Here is a 19540-nt window from a genome sequence, read left to right on the forward strand (position 1 = left end):
AAGCTTAGCAAGCAGAAATTCTATTGAAGATTCTGCTTTAAGTAAGTCTGTATCTTCTGAGGTTACAGCCTTCAGAACCATTTCAACTGGTCGCAAAGTTTCACATAGCAATTCAAGTGTTTTCCAGTCATCGTCAGACACAGCTTCAGTTGACAGTACAGCACATAGAGCATTTGGAATGCGATTATTCAATTTCAAAAATCTCTCAAACATATAGAATGTGCTATCCCATCTAGTCTTGCAATCTAACATAAGTTTATATTCTTTCCCATTAAATTTTGCTTTAACAAAATTTTGTAATATGTCATTTTTGGTAGGCGATTTTCGAAAAAGCTTGCAAATTTTTCTGACTTTGTTAATAGTTTTTGCAATATTGGCCATTGGATTGAAGAAATAAATGAGCTCATCGGTAAAGTCGGTTTGATAAAGCATGCCTTGCTGTCTTTCTTCAACTTCTTCAGCATCACTACTTTCTTCATTATTTTCATTTTCTTCATTGTCTTTGGGAGACTCAAAGACTGTGGCACCATAATTGATTGCTTTTTCATAAAGTACATCTATAACTGACAGATGTATACAATGGGCTATACATTGTTGATGATTAGGCGTAATTTGCTTGCCAAACTTAATCATCATTGCTGCTCCATCGGTGGTGCAGGCAACAATATCCTTATCCAAGTTCAAACCAAATTCCTTGAAGTGTCCATTCACAATTTGCTCAGTTCTTCTGCTATCAAGTGAACCATTAATCTCAATAAGACCTAACGACCAATGATTGTCTTTTGAATGCACATTTATATTCATATACCTTTTATTTTGTATAGACGTATATTCGTCTAGAGTCAATGAATACCGTTACCTTAAAATAAAATAAAATAAAAAACATAAAGCAGTTGAACGATCCAGACAAACGAACAAACAAAAGAAAATGTGCATAACAAAAAACTATATTCGAATCCGGTTTTAGAAGCTCGGTTTCGGTTTTAACAACTCAATATGAAAACCGGATTTAACCGGTTTATAAAACCGGTTTGCAAGCCCTAGTGTGTATCATCTTCTATGAATAGGTTTCAGAACTGAAATTAAATTAAACTAGCTTCATTATTAATTATTTTCTAATATTCCTACAAATAGGCACACTATAGCCATAGCAGCTAACATGCCAATAAACACACACACACACACACACTAAATAAAAACAGATTTTTAATACAATAGAACCTTACACATTCAGGATATTTGAAAATTTTGTTTTTATTTTCATTTATTTATTTTGAAGGATATCCACATAGCAAACGATTCAGAGGTAATTCATTATTTTAATTAGACAGTACAGTAGCTCTGATACTCATAATCTAGAACAGTAGTCACCAACATTAAACCAAAATATTAACTCATACTAGATTTGTCCAGTGGCAACACAGTACCTTAAGAAATAAAGTTCATGGGTTTGAATGCTGATTTCTGTAGTAGCATTAATTATATATTTTGACCTTTTCACACATGTTATTGCATTTGTATATTGTGCTTGTCCAACATTTTTTAATATAAGATGTAAATATTGCAATGTGATTTCAGCAATAAATTTCCTTAAATATCAAATACATCATCAGCCATTTTCAATCCACTGAAATTCTGCTATTTTCTTAGTCCCCAATACCGTTTCATTTCTTTAATTTTGATAAGAATGTCCTTTATTTGCTGCCTAATCCATGTTTCGCTTATCTAACAGTCTGATACCTGATAATTCATTCCATTCTTTGCTGCGTAGTTTTCAGATTTTCTTCCATTCCTTTGAGTGCCCAAGTTTCACTTCTATAAGTCATGGTGAGGAGTATACGTTGGTTCATTATTTTTTGTTTCAGACAAATTGAGATATTGCTCCTCAGTATATGACTATATTTTCTGAATGCTGTCCATCCAAAATTTATTGTTCTCTTAACTTCCAGCCATTTATCATTATTACAGCTAATGACTTGTCCCGATAAGTATATGAATTCACCTTTTCAATTACTACTCATTAAATGATTATATTCCTTTCTGTGGCATACTTGTTCATCATTTTTGTTTTAACCATATTCATCTTTAGTCTGAAATCCTTACTAACTGTGCATAACTGATTAAGATTTTTTTCTAATTCTTTGCGATCGTGACTTATGAGACAATGTCATCTGCAAATCGTAAATGGTTTAGGTACTCTCCATTCACATTGACTCCTTTCTGTGACCAGTCCAATCTTCTGAAAGTTTCCTCAAGGACAGCAGGGTCACTGAATTTGTTTGAATGTTCCACATGTGTGCTTCGCCGCTGGCTAAAGGGAATTATAAGTTTGGACATGGAGCAGTGAGTAATGGGAAGGCCCCGTCACTCACAAGCACGATACAGGTTTAAAAAAAAAAAAAAAAAAAAAAAAAGACGCAATTGTTTCTTGGCATAAGAAACATAACTGAAAGAATTGCAAAAAATTGTTTTTGAAAAATGAAAATAATATACTTATTTTCTTCAATGGTAATTGTATCTACTAACAGAAAAATCAAGGAAATTCATTTATCGGAAGCAACAATGGAAATGGGGGAAAAAACTGGTGTAAGACAGATAACACTACAGTGTGCAATTAATAAAAGAAAAGGTTGCTTTATTGTAACTATTTTTAGGGAATAATAGCAGTACAGCAAGTTTTCTGGATGTATATTTTTTTCTTCTAACACGAATTTCCAGAAAATATTTCTATTGATAGTTGCATTGTGAACTTCGAAAATTGGTGTCAAAGGAACTTCACATGAGCTTTCGTAAAATCAAATAGTAGCAGTGGCATAATTAGGATTTTTTTGTCAGACATTCACAAAAAAAACGTGCAAATGTGTAATGTATAATCTACCTATTATTTTTGGTTTTAAGTGGAAGGTGCCTGAATATCTGTATATGTCTGTATTACAAAAACATTATATTAAAGGTGTAAATAATAACAACAAACTATTTTATAAATGATTATTTTATTAATGTATTTAGTATGTTTTTTTTTTTTTTTTTATTCGTTACTTATTTATGATATGTCATAAAATATAAGCAGTACCTATACAATTACGAAAATAAACATGAAACAAAATGAACTGCAAAAATAATACATAAGCGATTAATTCAAGCAGCGGTTCCCAGCCTTTTTTGACTTAAGAACCCCTTCTTCAACTCTTTCTTCACAAACCACTCTAATTTGCAGCAAAATTCCATATAAAATATGGAATTTTGATTCCTTGCCAAAATTCCATAAATATATGGAATATAATATATTCTATTTATTTATGATATTTTTATTAATAATTTATATTATAATAATTTATACTAGGGGGTTTTGTCCCCTGCTCGCTGCACTTGTTTCTTTTGATAAAATAAAATACTTACAGATGCTGTCGATTCTGTGTTTGTCTCTTCTTCAGCTATGAATACATAAATATATTATTATATCTATATAATATTGGTGTAGATACACCATAGACAACTCTTAAAGAACGATTACAATCATAGTGTGAAAGGCATCATTTCATCTGTATCTCATATTGTGCTCATCCTTCACAACGAGGTACCATGTATCACACTACCTTGAATAAGTAACGCTTCACTAATAGAGAAGACTGTTGTCACATATTCTTAGTGGGCACCATCACCCAGATGGCACCGTTTCAAAACTAGTTGGCTTTTCATCGGTGGGTGCCTTTCACACTATGATTGTAATTTTTCTTTAAGAGTTGTCTATGGTGTATCTACACTGAGATTATATAGATATAGAATCTTAAAATATTATGCCTTGTTGCATTTAGTTTATTTAAATAAATACGTTACATATGGAAATCAAGAATGGTACTGCGTGGTTGTGTTAGATAAACATAGCGCGTGACCGTGCTTAAACAGAAGCTTGTTTTACCACGGTAAAACGAGCTTCCATTATGTATTTTTGTATTTGTTATGTATTGCCACGTAACCCACATCTCTCTTCTCCCATTGGCTGAATAAATATTAGGAGGAAAATTATTTTAATGTATAGAAAGATATAATTTATTCTATATAATATATGGAGTTTTGGCACGAAGAAATATATTATGGTTCTTCCATGAACCATTTTCCCCTTTCTGCACTCACAACTTGGCCAATCAAATCCCTTTCTATTTATTTCCCCTCATTCCTCTTTGCCTTTGTTTAATTATTACATTTATATAAATTTATTTGTTAGCTCCTCAAGCTAAGTATCTTTCCTTCCCTGCCTTTCTCACTGGAAACACTTCAAAGCTTTCAACTGCCATTCTTAATTAATGATTCGTTCCGGTTAAGGGCACTCTTTTTTTCTGGGAAACATAACTAAAATTATATCTATTTCTCATTAAGCTACTTATTTTCCATTATCTAAAGTCTATTCTTATCCTATAATTTGCCCTAATCATTCTGCCATTTTCATTTCAAAATCTTGTTTCCAAAATTTCCTATGTAAATCCTAAGCAGACGGCATCACAGCATTTTTAGTGCGAACCCCGAGGGGGTTTGCAAACCACCGGTAAGGAACCGCTAAATTATAGATAGTAGTGGCATAGTATATAGTCAGGTGCCACCGATGGTTTCCCACATCTGCACCATAGATATAAAAGTTAATATTTTTAAAAACATTGAATAAATACTTAAGTTGTACAATGTATATTGCAGTATTGCTTTTCTAAAAATGTGCCACAATACCAGATTTCTGTATCAGGAGAGTACAATGTACCTGCTGACCCTACCTTACCCTGGCTAGGCCACTGAACAGTAGTAATCCTTTATTGAACAGAAAGTAATCCATTACAGTGTGGGTAGTGGAGAATGTTTTCTGCTTCAAATGGATGGAAAGTAGTTGTCAGTATTTCATCTAGAAATAATGTCAAGTGATGTGAAAACAGTAACAATAGGTGTTTTATTCTGAAAAGTCCCTTGCGGTTAAATCAAGCAGGAAGTTACCCTTTATGTTACAGAAAGTCTGGGCCAGCTCTAGAGGTGCACAACCGTGACATTTGCCACAGGCATCACCTAAAATAAGTGCTGTACTATTAATAAAATATGCTTTACATTCAATATCAAATTTCTACTTTCTCTCTAACCCCCCACCCCCCATATAAAAAATCTTTTCTTATTTATTGCACTGTTAGGTTTTCACTATCTACAAATATACCACAGGAAAGGTAGTCAATGCCTTTTTTGGGATGCTAAGCCGTACAGGCCCCTTTATTAACAGTGACGTGTGACATTTGGATGCAGTACATTTTGAAATTTGTAATAGTCAGTATATTTTTTTTCACATGTTTAACTACTATTCAAATAAGCTTATAGTTATTTAAATATAGGGTTTACCAGATCTAGAATTCAAAAACTAGGACAAAATAGGAAAAAACTAGGACATTTTTAGTTTTAAAAACGTTTTAAAAATTGTATTTATTACTAAAAAATTATAATACATATTTATCGTTATTGCCAATCATTTACAGTAAGTTTGGATTAAAAGTAAGTAATTATAAAATGTTTTACAATCCATTTTCAAATTATAGTAACCAAGAAAATACTATTCATAGTGTTATATTTGTTTCTATTTTATTTCTAATGTTGCTCCTTTGATTGCTAATTAATGAAAATACATGCTCTATGTTCCCATTGTGGGCAAAAATAGAAAATGTTTGAGTAATTTTTAAAAGCTTGGAACTCTTGCTTTGATTAAAATATTCAGCTCACTTTCTATGGGCTAATAAGTTTTCCCAATTATCATCTTTCTTTTTCTCAGAAATAAATTCCTTAAAATTTGTCAAATAATCTACTATCATCAATTTTCAATTAGACAAATGATGATGATAATACATCTGACCACTTGTGTAATTTTGGGTTAATACAGTCTACTTAATGCAATCAGTGCATTGTTCTTATTTATTCTGTTGTATTGACTGAAGGTGCAATGCACAGAATATTTAATGAAAATTCATTTTATGATCAGATGATATTTTTTTTTTTTTAAATTACAAAAAATCTAGAATGTAAGTGTAAAACCTGCAAGGATGCTCTAAAAACGAGGACATCTGGTAATCCTATTTAAGTAATTTGCATTTTTCATTGTCTCTTGTTAAGATATTTGCTGTATAAAACTTTTCAACCATTTTTAGAATTTTAAATTAATCAATCGGACCTCTGTTTAACGAATCCTTTATAGCTAAAGTTCTATTTAGCATTTTTTTTAATTCCCCTTGGTAATTACATGTAAAATAGTTTCCATTGAGTGAAGAATATTTTCATATAATGAACAGATTTTCATATAATGAAGAGATGTAAGGGTACACACCCGGCCTTCAGGAAATTAGTGCTGCTGTTTTCTTAATTCATGCTAAGCACGAATTAAGAAAGCTAAAGTGATTACCATTCTACAACATAGTGGTACTTGTAAAACTTATCTGGCCAACTGTCCCACATACCAAGAAATTGCCCTGGCGAACAGTGAGCAGATCAAGGGGTAGTCCCAAATTCTCTAACAGGGAATTAGCAGAAAATTATTTTTTTTTACCCTGAGAAATAATCATCTATTTTGCAGAAGGTTGCATCCACACTTTCCTTAATTTTTCCCTATCTGTTTACACGGTCACAGTACTTGAATATCCAAATGACTCCCACATTTTTAGACAGTTTCAAAAAAAAGAAAATTCAAATTTAAAAACTAGTTTAAAGAACTAGTGACGTTGATGACAAGAGAAGGAAAATGAGGACAATGAAGGTATTATAACTTCTAAACATGAAATGTTGGCAGCTTTTTATACTTCGTTGAGGCATGCAGTGTGAAGAAAACGTTCCTAAAAATACAAAATATGTTAAAACAATTGTGGATATTTTTTTAATTATCAATGTACTCTAAAAATAGTGTATAACAAAAGTTAACCAAATATTTTTCATTTCATATTAATTAATTTTTTTTATTAATTTTTCATATTAACATTTAAAAAAAAAGAACTGTCTTGGACCATAAAGTAAAAACTGAAAAGAATTGCTAGCTTTTCATCTTCCACAGTTAAGAAATAAAAAAACAAGTGAGAATGTAAGTAGGGAAGAGGAAATAATAATAATAAAAAATTTTCCTGCTCCCTGGTGGTGAAAACACACCAGTCCAGGAAAGGAGTGTCTTGTGATCGATCACGTTGCATGCCATCATCCGCACAAAAGATCATGGAAGACAGGTGCCGCTGCTTTAGGGGTGGTGGTCGCAGTTAAAACCGGCTTTCTTTTAGAGAGCCGGTTGTTAAAAATTTACCAGCACACCCCTGTGTACAGCAGATTTTAACTTCATAAACTAGGTGATTTATTTCTTCTTGTTTCAGCCAAACTGATGATATTCCACTTAACATTTTCTAATTCCTTTTCCAGCTCTAATATCCTATCTTCACCGATGAACGATCTTACATCGTAACAGGCCAAGTTCAGTTTCCGTGCATGGCAGCCTGGTCTTACCCAGAGATTCTTAGCACCCTCTGTTTCCACTCTAATCCTCTCTCTGCCATAAGAGGGGAGTGAAAGCCGCTGGGGACTGAGGGCCATTTGTTTTGTCTTGCTGTCATGTGCTGGATGGTTTGATCTTTTCCTCTTCACGCTGACCAGGCATCTTGAAGAGGACCACTGTACATGTTCATTGCTACCAGAGTGATGTAACAGGGCTTACCATCAAGGTGTGCATGGGTGGATTTTAGAGAGGCAGGCCAACCGAACTTCTCCTAAACTTTCTGAAATAGAAAGATATTGGATTCATCGGTATTTTAGACTGAGTGTCTGAAATGCTGATGGATTTACACTGTTTACGAAATATGGCAGTAAAATTCCTGGGCTGGTGCAATCAAAAGAACATGAAGTGAAGGAGCTCAAAAATGGTTTTATTTTTATTCAAATTAATCGCCACCTGATTGAATGCACTTATTACAAAAAGTGAAAAAGTGTCTGAAAAGAGTCAGCAAAGGCATCCAAGAAGATGTTCAGTTCAGTAGTTATGTTTTTCTTTGTTCCCAACATCCTGAAAGCCTCTTCCCTTTGAAGACAGTTTTTATCTTGGGAAAGAGGAAGAAATCCACTGGTGCTAGATCGGGGTGGATGGTTGATCTGTACAGTGCCATGTTTTGTCAGAAATGTCTCTGCAACATTTTTCATTTTTTTTTTTTTTTTGGGAACATTGTCATGCAACAAGAGCCAGCTGTCTTTCTCTCAAAATGTGCCATTACCTGGGAAATGCACATCAATAGCCTTTGAAGCACCTGCATGTAGAACACAGCACTGACTCTTTCTCTTTTCAAGTGAAAATTCCTTGTGAATCACACCCTGTTTGTTGAAAAACATGATCAGCATCATCTTGATTCTGCACATCTGTAAACAAAATCTTTTGGGACATAATGAAGATCCACTGCATGCTCTGAAGCTTCATCTCTGGGTCGTACTGAAACACCTTCCCAAAATGAGGTCTGGAGGCCTCATTTTGGGAAAGATGTCGATTTGCTTGAGCGTGCCCAGAGAAGGTCAACAGGATTGGTGAGGGGAATGACGGGATCCTCTTGTAAAGAGACTTAAGTTCTGCAAGTTGCAGTGGCTGGAGACTGGGCACCTGCGCGATGGTCTGATTGAGGTGTGTAGGGCCTTGAATGGGTTGAGCATGCTGAATTCTGATGGGATCCTTCCACTTGTTCAGATTACGAACCTAGGGGGGCATAAATTCAAATTGGGAAAGGACAGATGTAGAATGAATGTAAGAAAATTTGCATTTGGCCAGCTTGTGGTTAATTGCTGGAACAAACTTCCATCTGTCGTTGTGGAAGTTGATAGGTTGAATAAATTTAAGGAGCAACTGGACAGGCATTTGGAGGGAATGGTGTTTTTTTTTTTTTTTTGGCTGATGCTGCTTAAGCTCATACACTTGCTTTCTTGCATCACATGCCACTACTACTATTACCTAACACTCATGTCCAATGACAGTACAGTTGAGAAAATTAGGATTGTCTTGAAAATCTGGATGAAGTCTTTGCATGACAACACTCTGTGTTGCTTCTGCTTATCCATGAGGCTATTCGGCACAGTTTTGCACAGACCTTGGTTTTCTCTAAATCTTCATGCAAAATTTGACAAATCATCTCCTTATTCACGTTGAACTCTTCAACCATAATTTTGAGGATCAAACAATGATCTCTCCACAATTTCCTGAACTTTCCAACTCTCCTCATTTCAAGTTGTTGACAGATACCCACTTCTTGGGTCATCATAAAAATCGCAGTGTTCACCTTTGAACCACTTATACCATTCGAACACACTGATACAACTTAACATTTCATACGTTTCTGTTGCAGATTTCACATTTTAAAGCAAATTTGTTATTTGTTCATTGCACCATTGCAAAACTGAGACATGGAACGTTAATGCTACTAATTAAAACTTGTTACATGAAACCTGTCAACTTACTAGACAATCTCTGTACCATCATCAGTTGGAGGAAGTTTGAACTACAACTTACCACTTCCATTAGGCGCCTCCGTAGCCAGGTGGGAAGGAGCAGCAGTTCATAGCACATGCTTCTTGATTAGACCGGGGTTCGAGCCTGTCACCACCAAATACGGAGGATGCGGAAAGGTCAAGAAATGACCACCGCATATCCCCGGAGCAATATGGCCTTAGCTGCTAATGCTCCTAAAAACCAAATAACCATAACCACTTCCATTTATTTTCAAACTCATCAAACATGACTGCAACAGCACAGGTCTGGGAACTTTATTGCTGCAAATATGTAGTAATAATGACATAACAAAATATGTAAAACAGAAAGAAATTGGTGTTTGGAAATTAATAGATATAATGAATAAATCTGGCATCTGTAGTGTGGTTTTTTTTTGTTTTTTTAAAATCTGATTAGCTTATTTCCCCCCTCCCCCTCATTATAGTTGATTATACTAATAGAAATATTCAAAAAGTGCTGAATTTTTGAGATTCTATTGTATTATAGTTTCTCTTGCAAACAGATCTTATCCAACATTCAACTTTAGTGTTAGACAGGAATTTATTGTAAATATGCTGTTCATATGTCCAATTTCTGATAGCTACAATGTAGCTGTGCTCCCTGCTATCTTAAAAATAGTTCATGCTTAACAATCTTAAATTAAAGATAATACTTTAAATCAGGTAACAGGACAGATAAATTAGAAATACATACATTTGCCAGTAGGAAATATTGAAATTCCCTTTAAAGAAAAAATAGCTTGATCATATCAATGTATATCAATATTGTATATCGCCTGTATATCAATGTTAATTTTTTTTTTTTTTTTTAATAAGTAACAATAGAGGCCAAGTATTTTTTTATCAGGAATTAAAATAAAAAAAAAGTGCACACTAGATAGATCTTTGAATGCTGGTTCCAAATCTGTTTTCAGTTTTCCACTAGCACATCTAGTTTTTGTGATGAGACCAATTGCATGAATATGCTGAGAACGATTATACCACTCACATATCTATTCAGCTAACCTGCATAAATATAATTATTATTTATACATTCATCTTGTGTAATTGTTTGAATATTCATGTATCCTTGTTATTTCGTAATTTAATTATTTGATTATAAATTGTTTCAGGTAAGATCTGGTCAATTGCTGAACACATTCATTGCCATGCCTCAAAAGTATAAAATTCCTCCAGCACATTCTGCTCTGTGTGCACCTTTCCTAATTAAATCAAAGTGGTATGCAATCACCCTTGCAAACAGATTGAAAATTTCCAATTATCCTTTGACTGTCCTCTAGTTGACTAGAATAAGGCACCCGTTATTTTTACTGCTTGTACAAATAACATGTGGTGCTAAATAAAATGTCACATGGATTATGTGACTGGTTGAATAAAAGTCAATGCCATTTGCCATACATATGATATGGAGGATGCCAAAAAACTCTGCTGGTGATTGTTACTTTTGTAATGTGAATGTAATTGGATTCTCAGTGAAAAATAAGTGCAAGATTGTTTTTTCCGAACCTGGTTTCAGCAGAGACCAATACCTCATGATGACATTATGCAAATTCTAGTGACTCCACAGCATGGACTAGATTCTTTAGAAGATGAAATGAAATACGTTGAAGGTGCAATTGGTGGAGGTACTTCAGGATCGGTTGAGAACTCAACCGATCCTGAAGTACCTCCACAGTTGTTAGGTGGGTCGGAAAACTGCTAGCTTGGGGGGAGACAAAGACCAATAAATTGACAGTAGCACTGGCAGAGGTGAAAGAGATTCTTGCACTGCTTCTATTAGAATGAGCAGAAGCCTGAAAAACAAGGTGCATGGTTATTTCAGAGACTGCTGGGAGCCATTGCGGTACAAGTAAACACATGGGTTGTGTTAGGGTAGCTAAGAATAGAAACAGGTGCAGGTATACTTGTGTGTACACCAATGCTAGGAGTTTAGTAAATGAATTTGATGAATTTGAGGTATTGCTCAAAACAGCAAAGGCAGATATTGTTGGGATATCAGAGACGTGGTGTCACACAGATATAAGGGATGCAGAACTGCAATTTGGGGAGTACAACGTCTACAGAAAGGATAGACAGGGTAGGAAGGGGGGAGGGGTTATGCTATTAGTTAAGAAACATATAAAAACCAAGGAAGTGAAGCCAGTCGACATCGCTGGACAGTGCAGTGTTGAGTCAGTTTGGTGTGACATAAGCATTGGGAGATCAAAATTGAGAGTAGGAGTGTGCTATAGGCCTAATGACTCTGATGAGTATAATAAGGAACTGTACAGGGAAATAGAGTGGGCCAGTAAATCAGAGAGTCTTATAATGGGAGATTTTAATTTCCCAGATATTGACTGGAATGTGGGGGCTGGTTACTCACACACTAGCAGGGCTTTTGTGGATTTATTGGATGATTGTTTTCTACATCAGCATGTTCGGGAGGCAACTAGAGGGAGTAATACTCTTGATTTGATTATCAGCAGTGATTCTTCATGCATTAAGAATCTGCAGATAAATGAACCACTAGGTGGCAGTGATCACAGTGTGCTGAAGTGGGATTTACTCAAAGAGGTAACTACCATTAGGGGTAAAGGGAAGGGTTATTGCTTCCGTAAAGGCGACTACGATGGACTGAGACAGTATTTAAATTCGATACAGTGGGACCAACTGATGATGTTACCAACAGCAAATTCAAAATGGGAAGCATTCAAAGAACTTATCTTGGAAGCTACTAGGCTTTACATACCAACTAAGAAATATTGTTCAAGGTTTAGGCCAAAATGGATGTCAGATGAACTAATGAGGCATATGGCAGAGAAGAAAAATGCATGGGATACTTACAAATTAACACATGACACAGAAGCCTATGATAGATACAAGTTGATATGCAACCAAGTTACAAAGGAGGTTAGGCAGGCGAAGGCAGATTACGAGAAATCCTTGGCAAGGGATGCAAAGAAAAACAGCAAAGAGTTCTTTACTTATGTAAACTCTAGAAGGAAGGGGATGAATCAGATTGGTCCACTTGATATTGATGGGTCAACTGTTGATGATTCTGCTCAGGTAGCTAACAAACTAAATGAATATTTTGCATCGACATTCACACATGAGGAGTTATTCAGCAAGGGGAATGCCAGAGGTGTATTCAACTCTAGCAGTAAGCTACAGAATCTTGAAATCACTGGGAGTAAAGTGGAGGAGAAACTGTTGAAGATAAACACAAGAAAGGCACCCGGGGTGGATGGGATCTATCCAGTTATATTAAAGGAGGCAGCAAAGGAAGTAAGCAAACCCTTAGCCATAATTATGAGAGCTTCCTTGGACTCAGGGGAGGTACCCATAGACTGGAAATTTGCAAATGTGACCCCAATTCACAAAGGAGGATCAAAGGCTGACACAAGTAATTATAGACCTGTGAGCTTAACTTCTGTTCCAGGAAAATTAATGGAGGCACTGGTTAAAGAAGCACTGCAGGATCATTTAGACAAGACTTCAGTTATAGCTCAGACACAGCATGGTTTTGTTAAGGGGAAGTCTTGCCTGACCAACTTGATTGGATACTATGATGCAGTCACAAAAGAACTGGATGCAGGGAATAACTTTGATATTATATACTTGGATCTTAGAAAGGCTTTTGATACTGTTGCACATGGAAGACTGCTACACAAATTGGAGCAGTGTGACATTGGAGGCAAATTGCTGCTATGGATAAAGGGGTGGTTGGGGGGGAGAAGACAGAGAGTGGTAATCAATGGACACTGCTCATCGTGGACTAATGTTATTAGTGGAGTCCCTCAGGGCTCAGTGTTGGGTCCATTATTGTTTTCTGTATTTATAAATGATATTGATGATGGTATATCAAGCTTAATGTCCAAGTTTGCAGACGATACAAAGGTTGGCAGGGTTGTCAAGGACACTACTGACACTATGCTGCTGCAACAGGATCTGGAAAGGTTGAGCAGATGGGCTGAGAGGTGGTAAATGAAGTTTAACATTGACAAATGTAAAGTACTCCACATGGGAAACAGCAACCCCAGAGCAACGTATCAACTCTGTGGTACTACACTGACAGTGGTAGAGAATGAAAGGGACTTGGGGGTGGTTGTGCAGGCAGATATGAAGTTCTCTGAGCAGTGCAGACGGGCTGCAAGAGTAGCTCATGGAGTATTGTCAATGATATACAGGAATTTTTCCAGCAGGGATAAGGAGGTGATTATTCCATTGTATAAGGCAATGGTCAGGCCACACCTAGAGTACTGTATACAGGTCTGGAGGCCTCATTTCAAGAAAGATGTAGAGCTGCTGGAACGAGTATAGAGAAGGGCAACAAGATTAGTGAATGGAACAAAGGGGTGCTCTTACGAAGAAAGGCTTAAGTTTTGCAAATTACAGTCTGGAGACTAGGCATCAGCGAGGTGATCTGATAGAGGTGTATAAAGCCTTGAATGGTTTAAGCATGCTCAATGTTGATGGGATTCTTCCTCTAGCTCAGAAAAATCACCTGAGAGGGCATAAATTCAAATTGAGGAAAGACAGATGTAGGAGTAGACGTGCGGAAATTTGCCTTTAGCCAGAGGGTGGTTGGTTGGTGGAACAGACTTCCATCCCTTGTGGTGGAGGTTGATAGCCTAAATAAGTTTAAGGCTCAGCTGGACAGGTATTTTGAACAAACAGAGGGGTGAAGTGGGTTTTTTTTTTTTTTTTTTTTTTTTTGGCTGATGCTGCATAAGCTTGCCTTTCTTGCATCAAATGCCTCTACTAATGCTAATGCTAACTCAGCAGATACTAAATATATATCTGATGAAGAGGTGAGCTAGATTAGTTGAACAGCCTTGTTTGAAATGTAGCCTTCTCTAAAGATAAAGTCAAACTTCTCTTGAGAACTAAAGCAGAAATTCTTGGTTAAGAAGACCATCAGCATCTCACTATCAAAAAGAAGGGGGAAAAAAAGTTGTTTTGGTGACATAAAGCATCTGCTCTGTTACTGTCATGATATCAATTGAGGTTTAGGCGAATTGTCACAAGTGCACGTTACATCAGAATGGTACCTCATCAGCTGCTCATGGTGAAGGAGACATCACTATTCAAAGAAATGCAATGCAGCGTGATATTCTTTATTTTTGTAATAATGTTCACAACCAAAGAAGGAAAACTTGTCCGAAAGCTTTTGTGATTAACTTTTTTTATTTTTTAACTTATTTAACTTTTTAACTTGTGTTTTGATATTAAGAGATTTTTCCTAACAAGCCTATGTTTTTATCCATCTTCTCAGTGAAGCAGAATTTATTTCCATAATGCATCACTAATCAATGGAATATTTGCAGTGATCTCAAGTCATTGGTATATATGCTAAAGGACATGCAAGGCAGTTTAACAAAATGTTGTTTCTTATGCTTGTGGGATAACTATTTTACCAAAACATTATATCAGACATGATTGGCCTCAAAGAAGAACATATGAGCTAGATATGAGTAGTGTACAGTATGTTCCATTAGTGGATCCAGTGAAGAGTTTTATGAAAGCGATTGGCGAGATGAATTCACGAGGATTTGATTTCTGTGAGAAATCAGTGTTGTGAATGTGTAAGAGAATCTTTTTGTAGCTTCAAATCAGTGGGCTTCTGTAGAATGAAAGCTTCGAAAAATATATCAATGTATTAGAAATGAAAGCATGGCAGGCTTTCATATGGCTTTGTGGAAACTTTTTGGGTAACCATAGGTATCCTGCATATAAAGAAATGGGACATCATATGTTGCCGAAACTTTGTTTCTTGCATTTTTAGACCTCTTTCTTTGAAAACCTTGGCACTGTAAGTGATGAGTAGGGGAACAATTTGATCAAGACATTAAGTCAGTGAAACATCACTGTTACATCGGTAAGGTTTTTGGAATGAATGCTTGTTGGCCATATCCGGTGCTACAACAATTTTAAATTTTTCCTTTTTTTTTTTAACAGTAGTGTTCTGTATTATGTGTAGTATTTAATTATGTGTATAAAGTGTATATTAGGTTTAAATTGTAAAATGTGATAAAAATGTAAACTGTAATCAGTTCTCATATTTTGTAATGAAATTTTCTTAATCAACTTGTACTGATTGTTATCATATGAAAACAGTACATGAAACTGATTTAGAAAAGTGTTTACATAAAAAAAAAAAAAAAAAAAAAAAGCATTTTGTTGACCAGTAATGAATAATAATTTGTACTACAGTTCTTTAAAATCCCAGCAATAATTTCTAACCATATTAGTAATAAAATATTCATTATCTTTTGTCATTGTTTTGGCAATATGTTTCTGTAATTAAGTTTTTTTAGATCCCAGTCTTAAACTTGTTCTAATTCTTTTATATTGCAGGAATGTCCAAATTGTAATGCAACTATAGAAAAAGATGGTGGATGTAATCACATGATTTGCAAAAACCAGAGTTGTAAGTTTGATTTCTGTTGGGTTTGTCTTGGTCCATGGGAGCCTCATGGATCATCATGGTAAATTTACTTAACAGTCATAATATTCAATAATAAAACATTTCCGTGAAGTTTGGTTTTTTTTTTTTTTTATACTTGGCTTGCTTATTGTTTTGACAGTTATCATATATGCTTCTTGATTATGGTGAATTCTTTTAAATATGTATTTTTGTAAATAACATTAATTATTCATTTTAACCTTTTACACATGTTTTAGTTAAAATGCAGCATTGTCCAAAAACATTTTCCGGTAGACATTATGTATTTTTCATTTTTGTTACAAATTGAAGCCAGATAGATAAATGATCAGCAACATGTTTTGTGAATAAATAAAGCCAAATGCCATTCCAGATAAATTCCTTAAAAGATAATTATTGTGAGCATTGAAAGCAGGTATGGGTGACTTTTTTTTTTTTTTTTTTTTATTTTGCATGTTGTGGGCCATCTAAGTTCTAGATAATTAATAACATTATACAGTAAAGTTAGATTAATATAAATGTAATAATAATTTACTTAACTCCATGATTTTCAAAACAACTGATGCAAATACACTTGTGTAATCATGATCATGTAAATTATGTATTAATTTATATTACTAAAAACGTTTTAAGATTAAATTTATTTTTCAGCTGATATAAAAATTGAACTGCCTCTCAAGAATAGTTTCAATGTTATGGAAGATAGATCTCAAACTGTCATAACGTATTATACACATCTTTCATATTTAAAATATATATTTTCCAACTTAAAAAATTTTAAAAATGATAACTTTGTCTTTAAATTTATCGGCATCTGTCATTTTTGTGTTTGTTGAGTGTTTGTTGATTTTTAAGTGTTTACTATCTCCATTCGGCACTAATTCATCATAGGCACCAAATGGAGTTAGGCTTAGCATAACTGAATTTATGTTCGTCTCCGTAGCCAGGTGGGAAGGAGCAGCAGTGTGTAGCACATGCTTCTTGATTAGACCGGGGTTCGAGCCCGTTACCACCAAATATGGAGGATGCGGAAAGGTCAGAGAATGACCACCGCATATCCCGGAGCAATATGGCCTTAGTTGCTAATGCTCCTAAAAACCAAATAACAACAACAACAACTGAATTTATTTTTATTTTAAAAATATAATTACACTGGTCAACACATAAAATGTTACGAAAACGAAAATATTTTATCTTGACTAATTTTATGTTGCTGAACACAAAAATAAGATTAAAATTTGTCAATTGGCTACCACTCTGTCATCTCCCACTCAACCATCCCTTTATCATTGTAGCAACTTACTCTTATGCTATACCTCTCCAATTTATACAGCAGTCTTCCATGTGCAACAGTATCAAAAGCTTTCCTGAAATCCACGTATATGATATCAAAATTATTTTTTACATTCAGTTCCTTTGTGACCACATCATTGTATCCAATTAAATTAGTCAGACAAGACCTCCCTTTAACAAACCCATGCTGTGTCTTAACTATTACTGCAGTCTTGTCTAGATGATCCTGCAATACTTTAATCAGTGATTCCATTATTTTCCACGGAACACGAGTTAAACTAACAGGTCTGTAGTTACTTGTGTCACCTTTTGAACCCCCTTTGTGAATTGGGGATACGTTTGCACAGCTCCAGTCCATGGTGACCTCCCCTGAGTCCAAGGAAGCTCTCATAATTATGGCTAAGGGTTTGCTTACTTCCTTTGCTGCCTCCTTTGATATAACTGAATAGATCCCGTCCACCCCAGGTGCCTTCCTTATGTTTAACTTCAACAATTTCTCCTCCACTTTGCTCTCAGTTATTATGTTATTATGGCCGTGACCACCAAATACGGAGGATTTGGAAAGGTCAGAGAATGACCACCGCATATCCCCAGAGCAATATGACCTAAGTTGCTAATGCTCCTAAAAACCAAATAACTAACAACTAACTCAGTTATTTCAAAATCACGTATCTTCCTGTTAGTATTCGATAAGCTTCTGGCACTCCGCTCATTGAATGACTCCTCATGTGTGAATTTACATGCAAAATAATCCTTCAGTTTATCAGCTACCTGAGCATGATCATTAATAGTCAACCCATCTATGTTAAGTGGCTCAATCTGATTCATCCCTTTCCTTTTAGAGTTTACATAAGTAAAGAACACTTTGCTGTTTTTCTTTGCATCCTTTGCCAAAGATTTCTCGTAATCTGCCTTCGCCTGCCTAACCTCCTTTGTGACTTAATTACAGACTAGTTTATATCTGCCATAGGCTTCTGGGTCACCTGATACTTTATATGCATCCCATACATTCTTCTTCTCTGCCACGAGCCTCATTAATTCATCTGACATCCATTTAGGCCTAAACCTTGAACAGTATTTCTTAGTTGGAATGAAAAGCCTAGTAGCCTCCAAAATTAAGTCCCTCAAGGCTGCCCATTTAGAATTAAACGTTGGTAACATCATCAGTTGATCCCACTCTACAGAATTTAAAAACTGTCTGTGATCTCTGTAGTCACCTTCACGAAAGCAAAAGCCCTTCCGTTTAGCCTTGTATGGTAGTTACATCTTTAAGTAATTCCCACATTGGTACATTGTGATCATTGTCACCTAGTGGTTCCTTTATCTGCAAATTCTTAATGCAGGAATAATCACTGTTGATAATCAGATCAAGAGTATTACTCCCTATAGTTGAGTCCCGAACATGCTGCTGTAGAAAACAATCATCCAATAAATCCACAAAAGTCTTGCTAGTGTGCAAGTGACCAACCCACAAGTTCCAGTCAATATCTGGAAAGTTAAAATCCCCATTATAAGACATTCTGATTTACTGGCCCACTATTTCTCTGCACAATTACTCATTAGCATTAGTAGAGGCATATGATGCAAGAAAGCAAGCTTACGCAGCATCAGCCAAAAAAAAAAAAAAAAACCCACTTCCATTTCACCCCCTCTGTTCATTCGAAATACCTGTCCAGCTGAGCCTTAAATTTATTTAGGCTATTAACTTCTACAACAAGGGATGGAAGTCTGTTCCACCAACCAACTACCCGCTGGCTAAAGGCAAATTTCCACACATCTATCCTACATCTGTCTTTCCTCAATTTGAATTTATGTCCTCTCGGGTGATTATTCTGAGCAAGAGGAAGAATCCCATCAACATTGAGCATGCTCAAACCATTCAAAGCTTTATACACCTCTATCAGATCACCTCGCCGGTGCCTAGTCTCCTGTAATTTGCAAAACTTAAGCCTTTCTTTGTAAGAGCAACAATTCGTTCCGTTCACTAACCTTGTTGCCCTTCTCTGTACTCATTCTAGCAGCTCTACATCCTTCTTGAAATGAGGCCTCCAGACATGTATACAGTACTCAAGGTGTGGCCTGACCATTGCCTTATACAAGGGAATAATCACCTCCTTATCCCTGCTGGAAAATTTCCTGTATATAATTGACAAGGCACCATGAGCTACTCTTGCAGTCCGTCTGCACTGCTCAGAGAACTTCATATCTGCCTACACAATTACCCCCAGGTCCTTTTCATTCTCTACCACTGTCAGTGTAGTACTACAGAGTTGATACATTGCTCTGGGGTTGCTG

At 35.5% G+C, this 19540-nt stretch overlaps 1 protein-coding gene across 3 annotated transcripts in view; it reads left to right on the plus strand.

The window, feature by feature from the left end:
- The window catches only part of LOC150089360 (E3 ubiquitin-protein ligase arih1-like), a 269746-nt gene that overhangs the window by 173332 nt on the left and 76874 nt on the right, over positions 1 to 19540 (plus strand). For all 3 annotated transcript variants that reach the window (XM_090368540.1, XM_090368542.1, XM_090368541.1), the window contains one exon: positions 15865 to 15995. In XM_090368540.1, the coding sequence (XP_090224666.1) occupies positions 15865 to 15995 (131 nt within the window). The remainder of the gene's footprint in view (positions 1 to 15864; positions 15996 to 19540) is intronic.

Source organism: Mastigoproctus giganteus, chromosome 2 (genome assembly GCF_048544385.1).
Source record: "Mastigoproctus giganteus isolate SK-2022 chromosome 2, ASM4854438v1, whole genome shotgun sequence".
Classification (NCBI taxonomy): Eukaryota; Metazoa; Arthropoda; class Arachnida; order Uropygi; family Thelyphonidae; genus Mastigoproctus; species Mastigoproctus giganteus.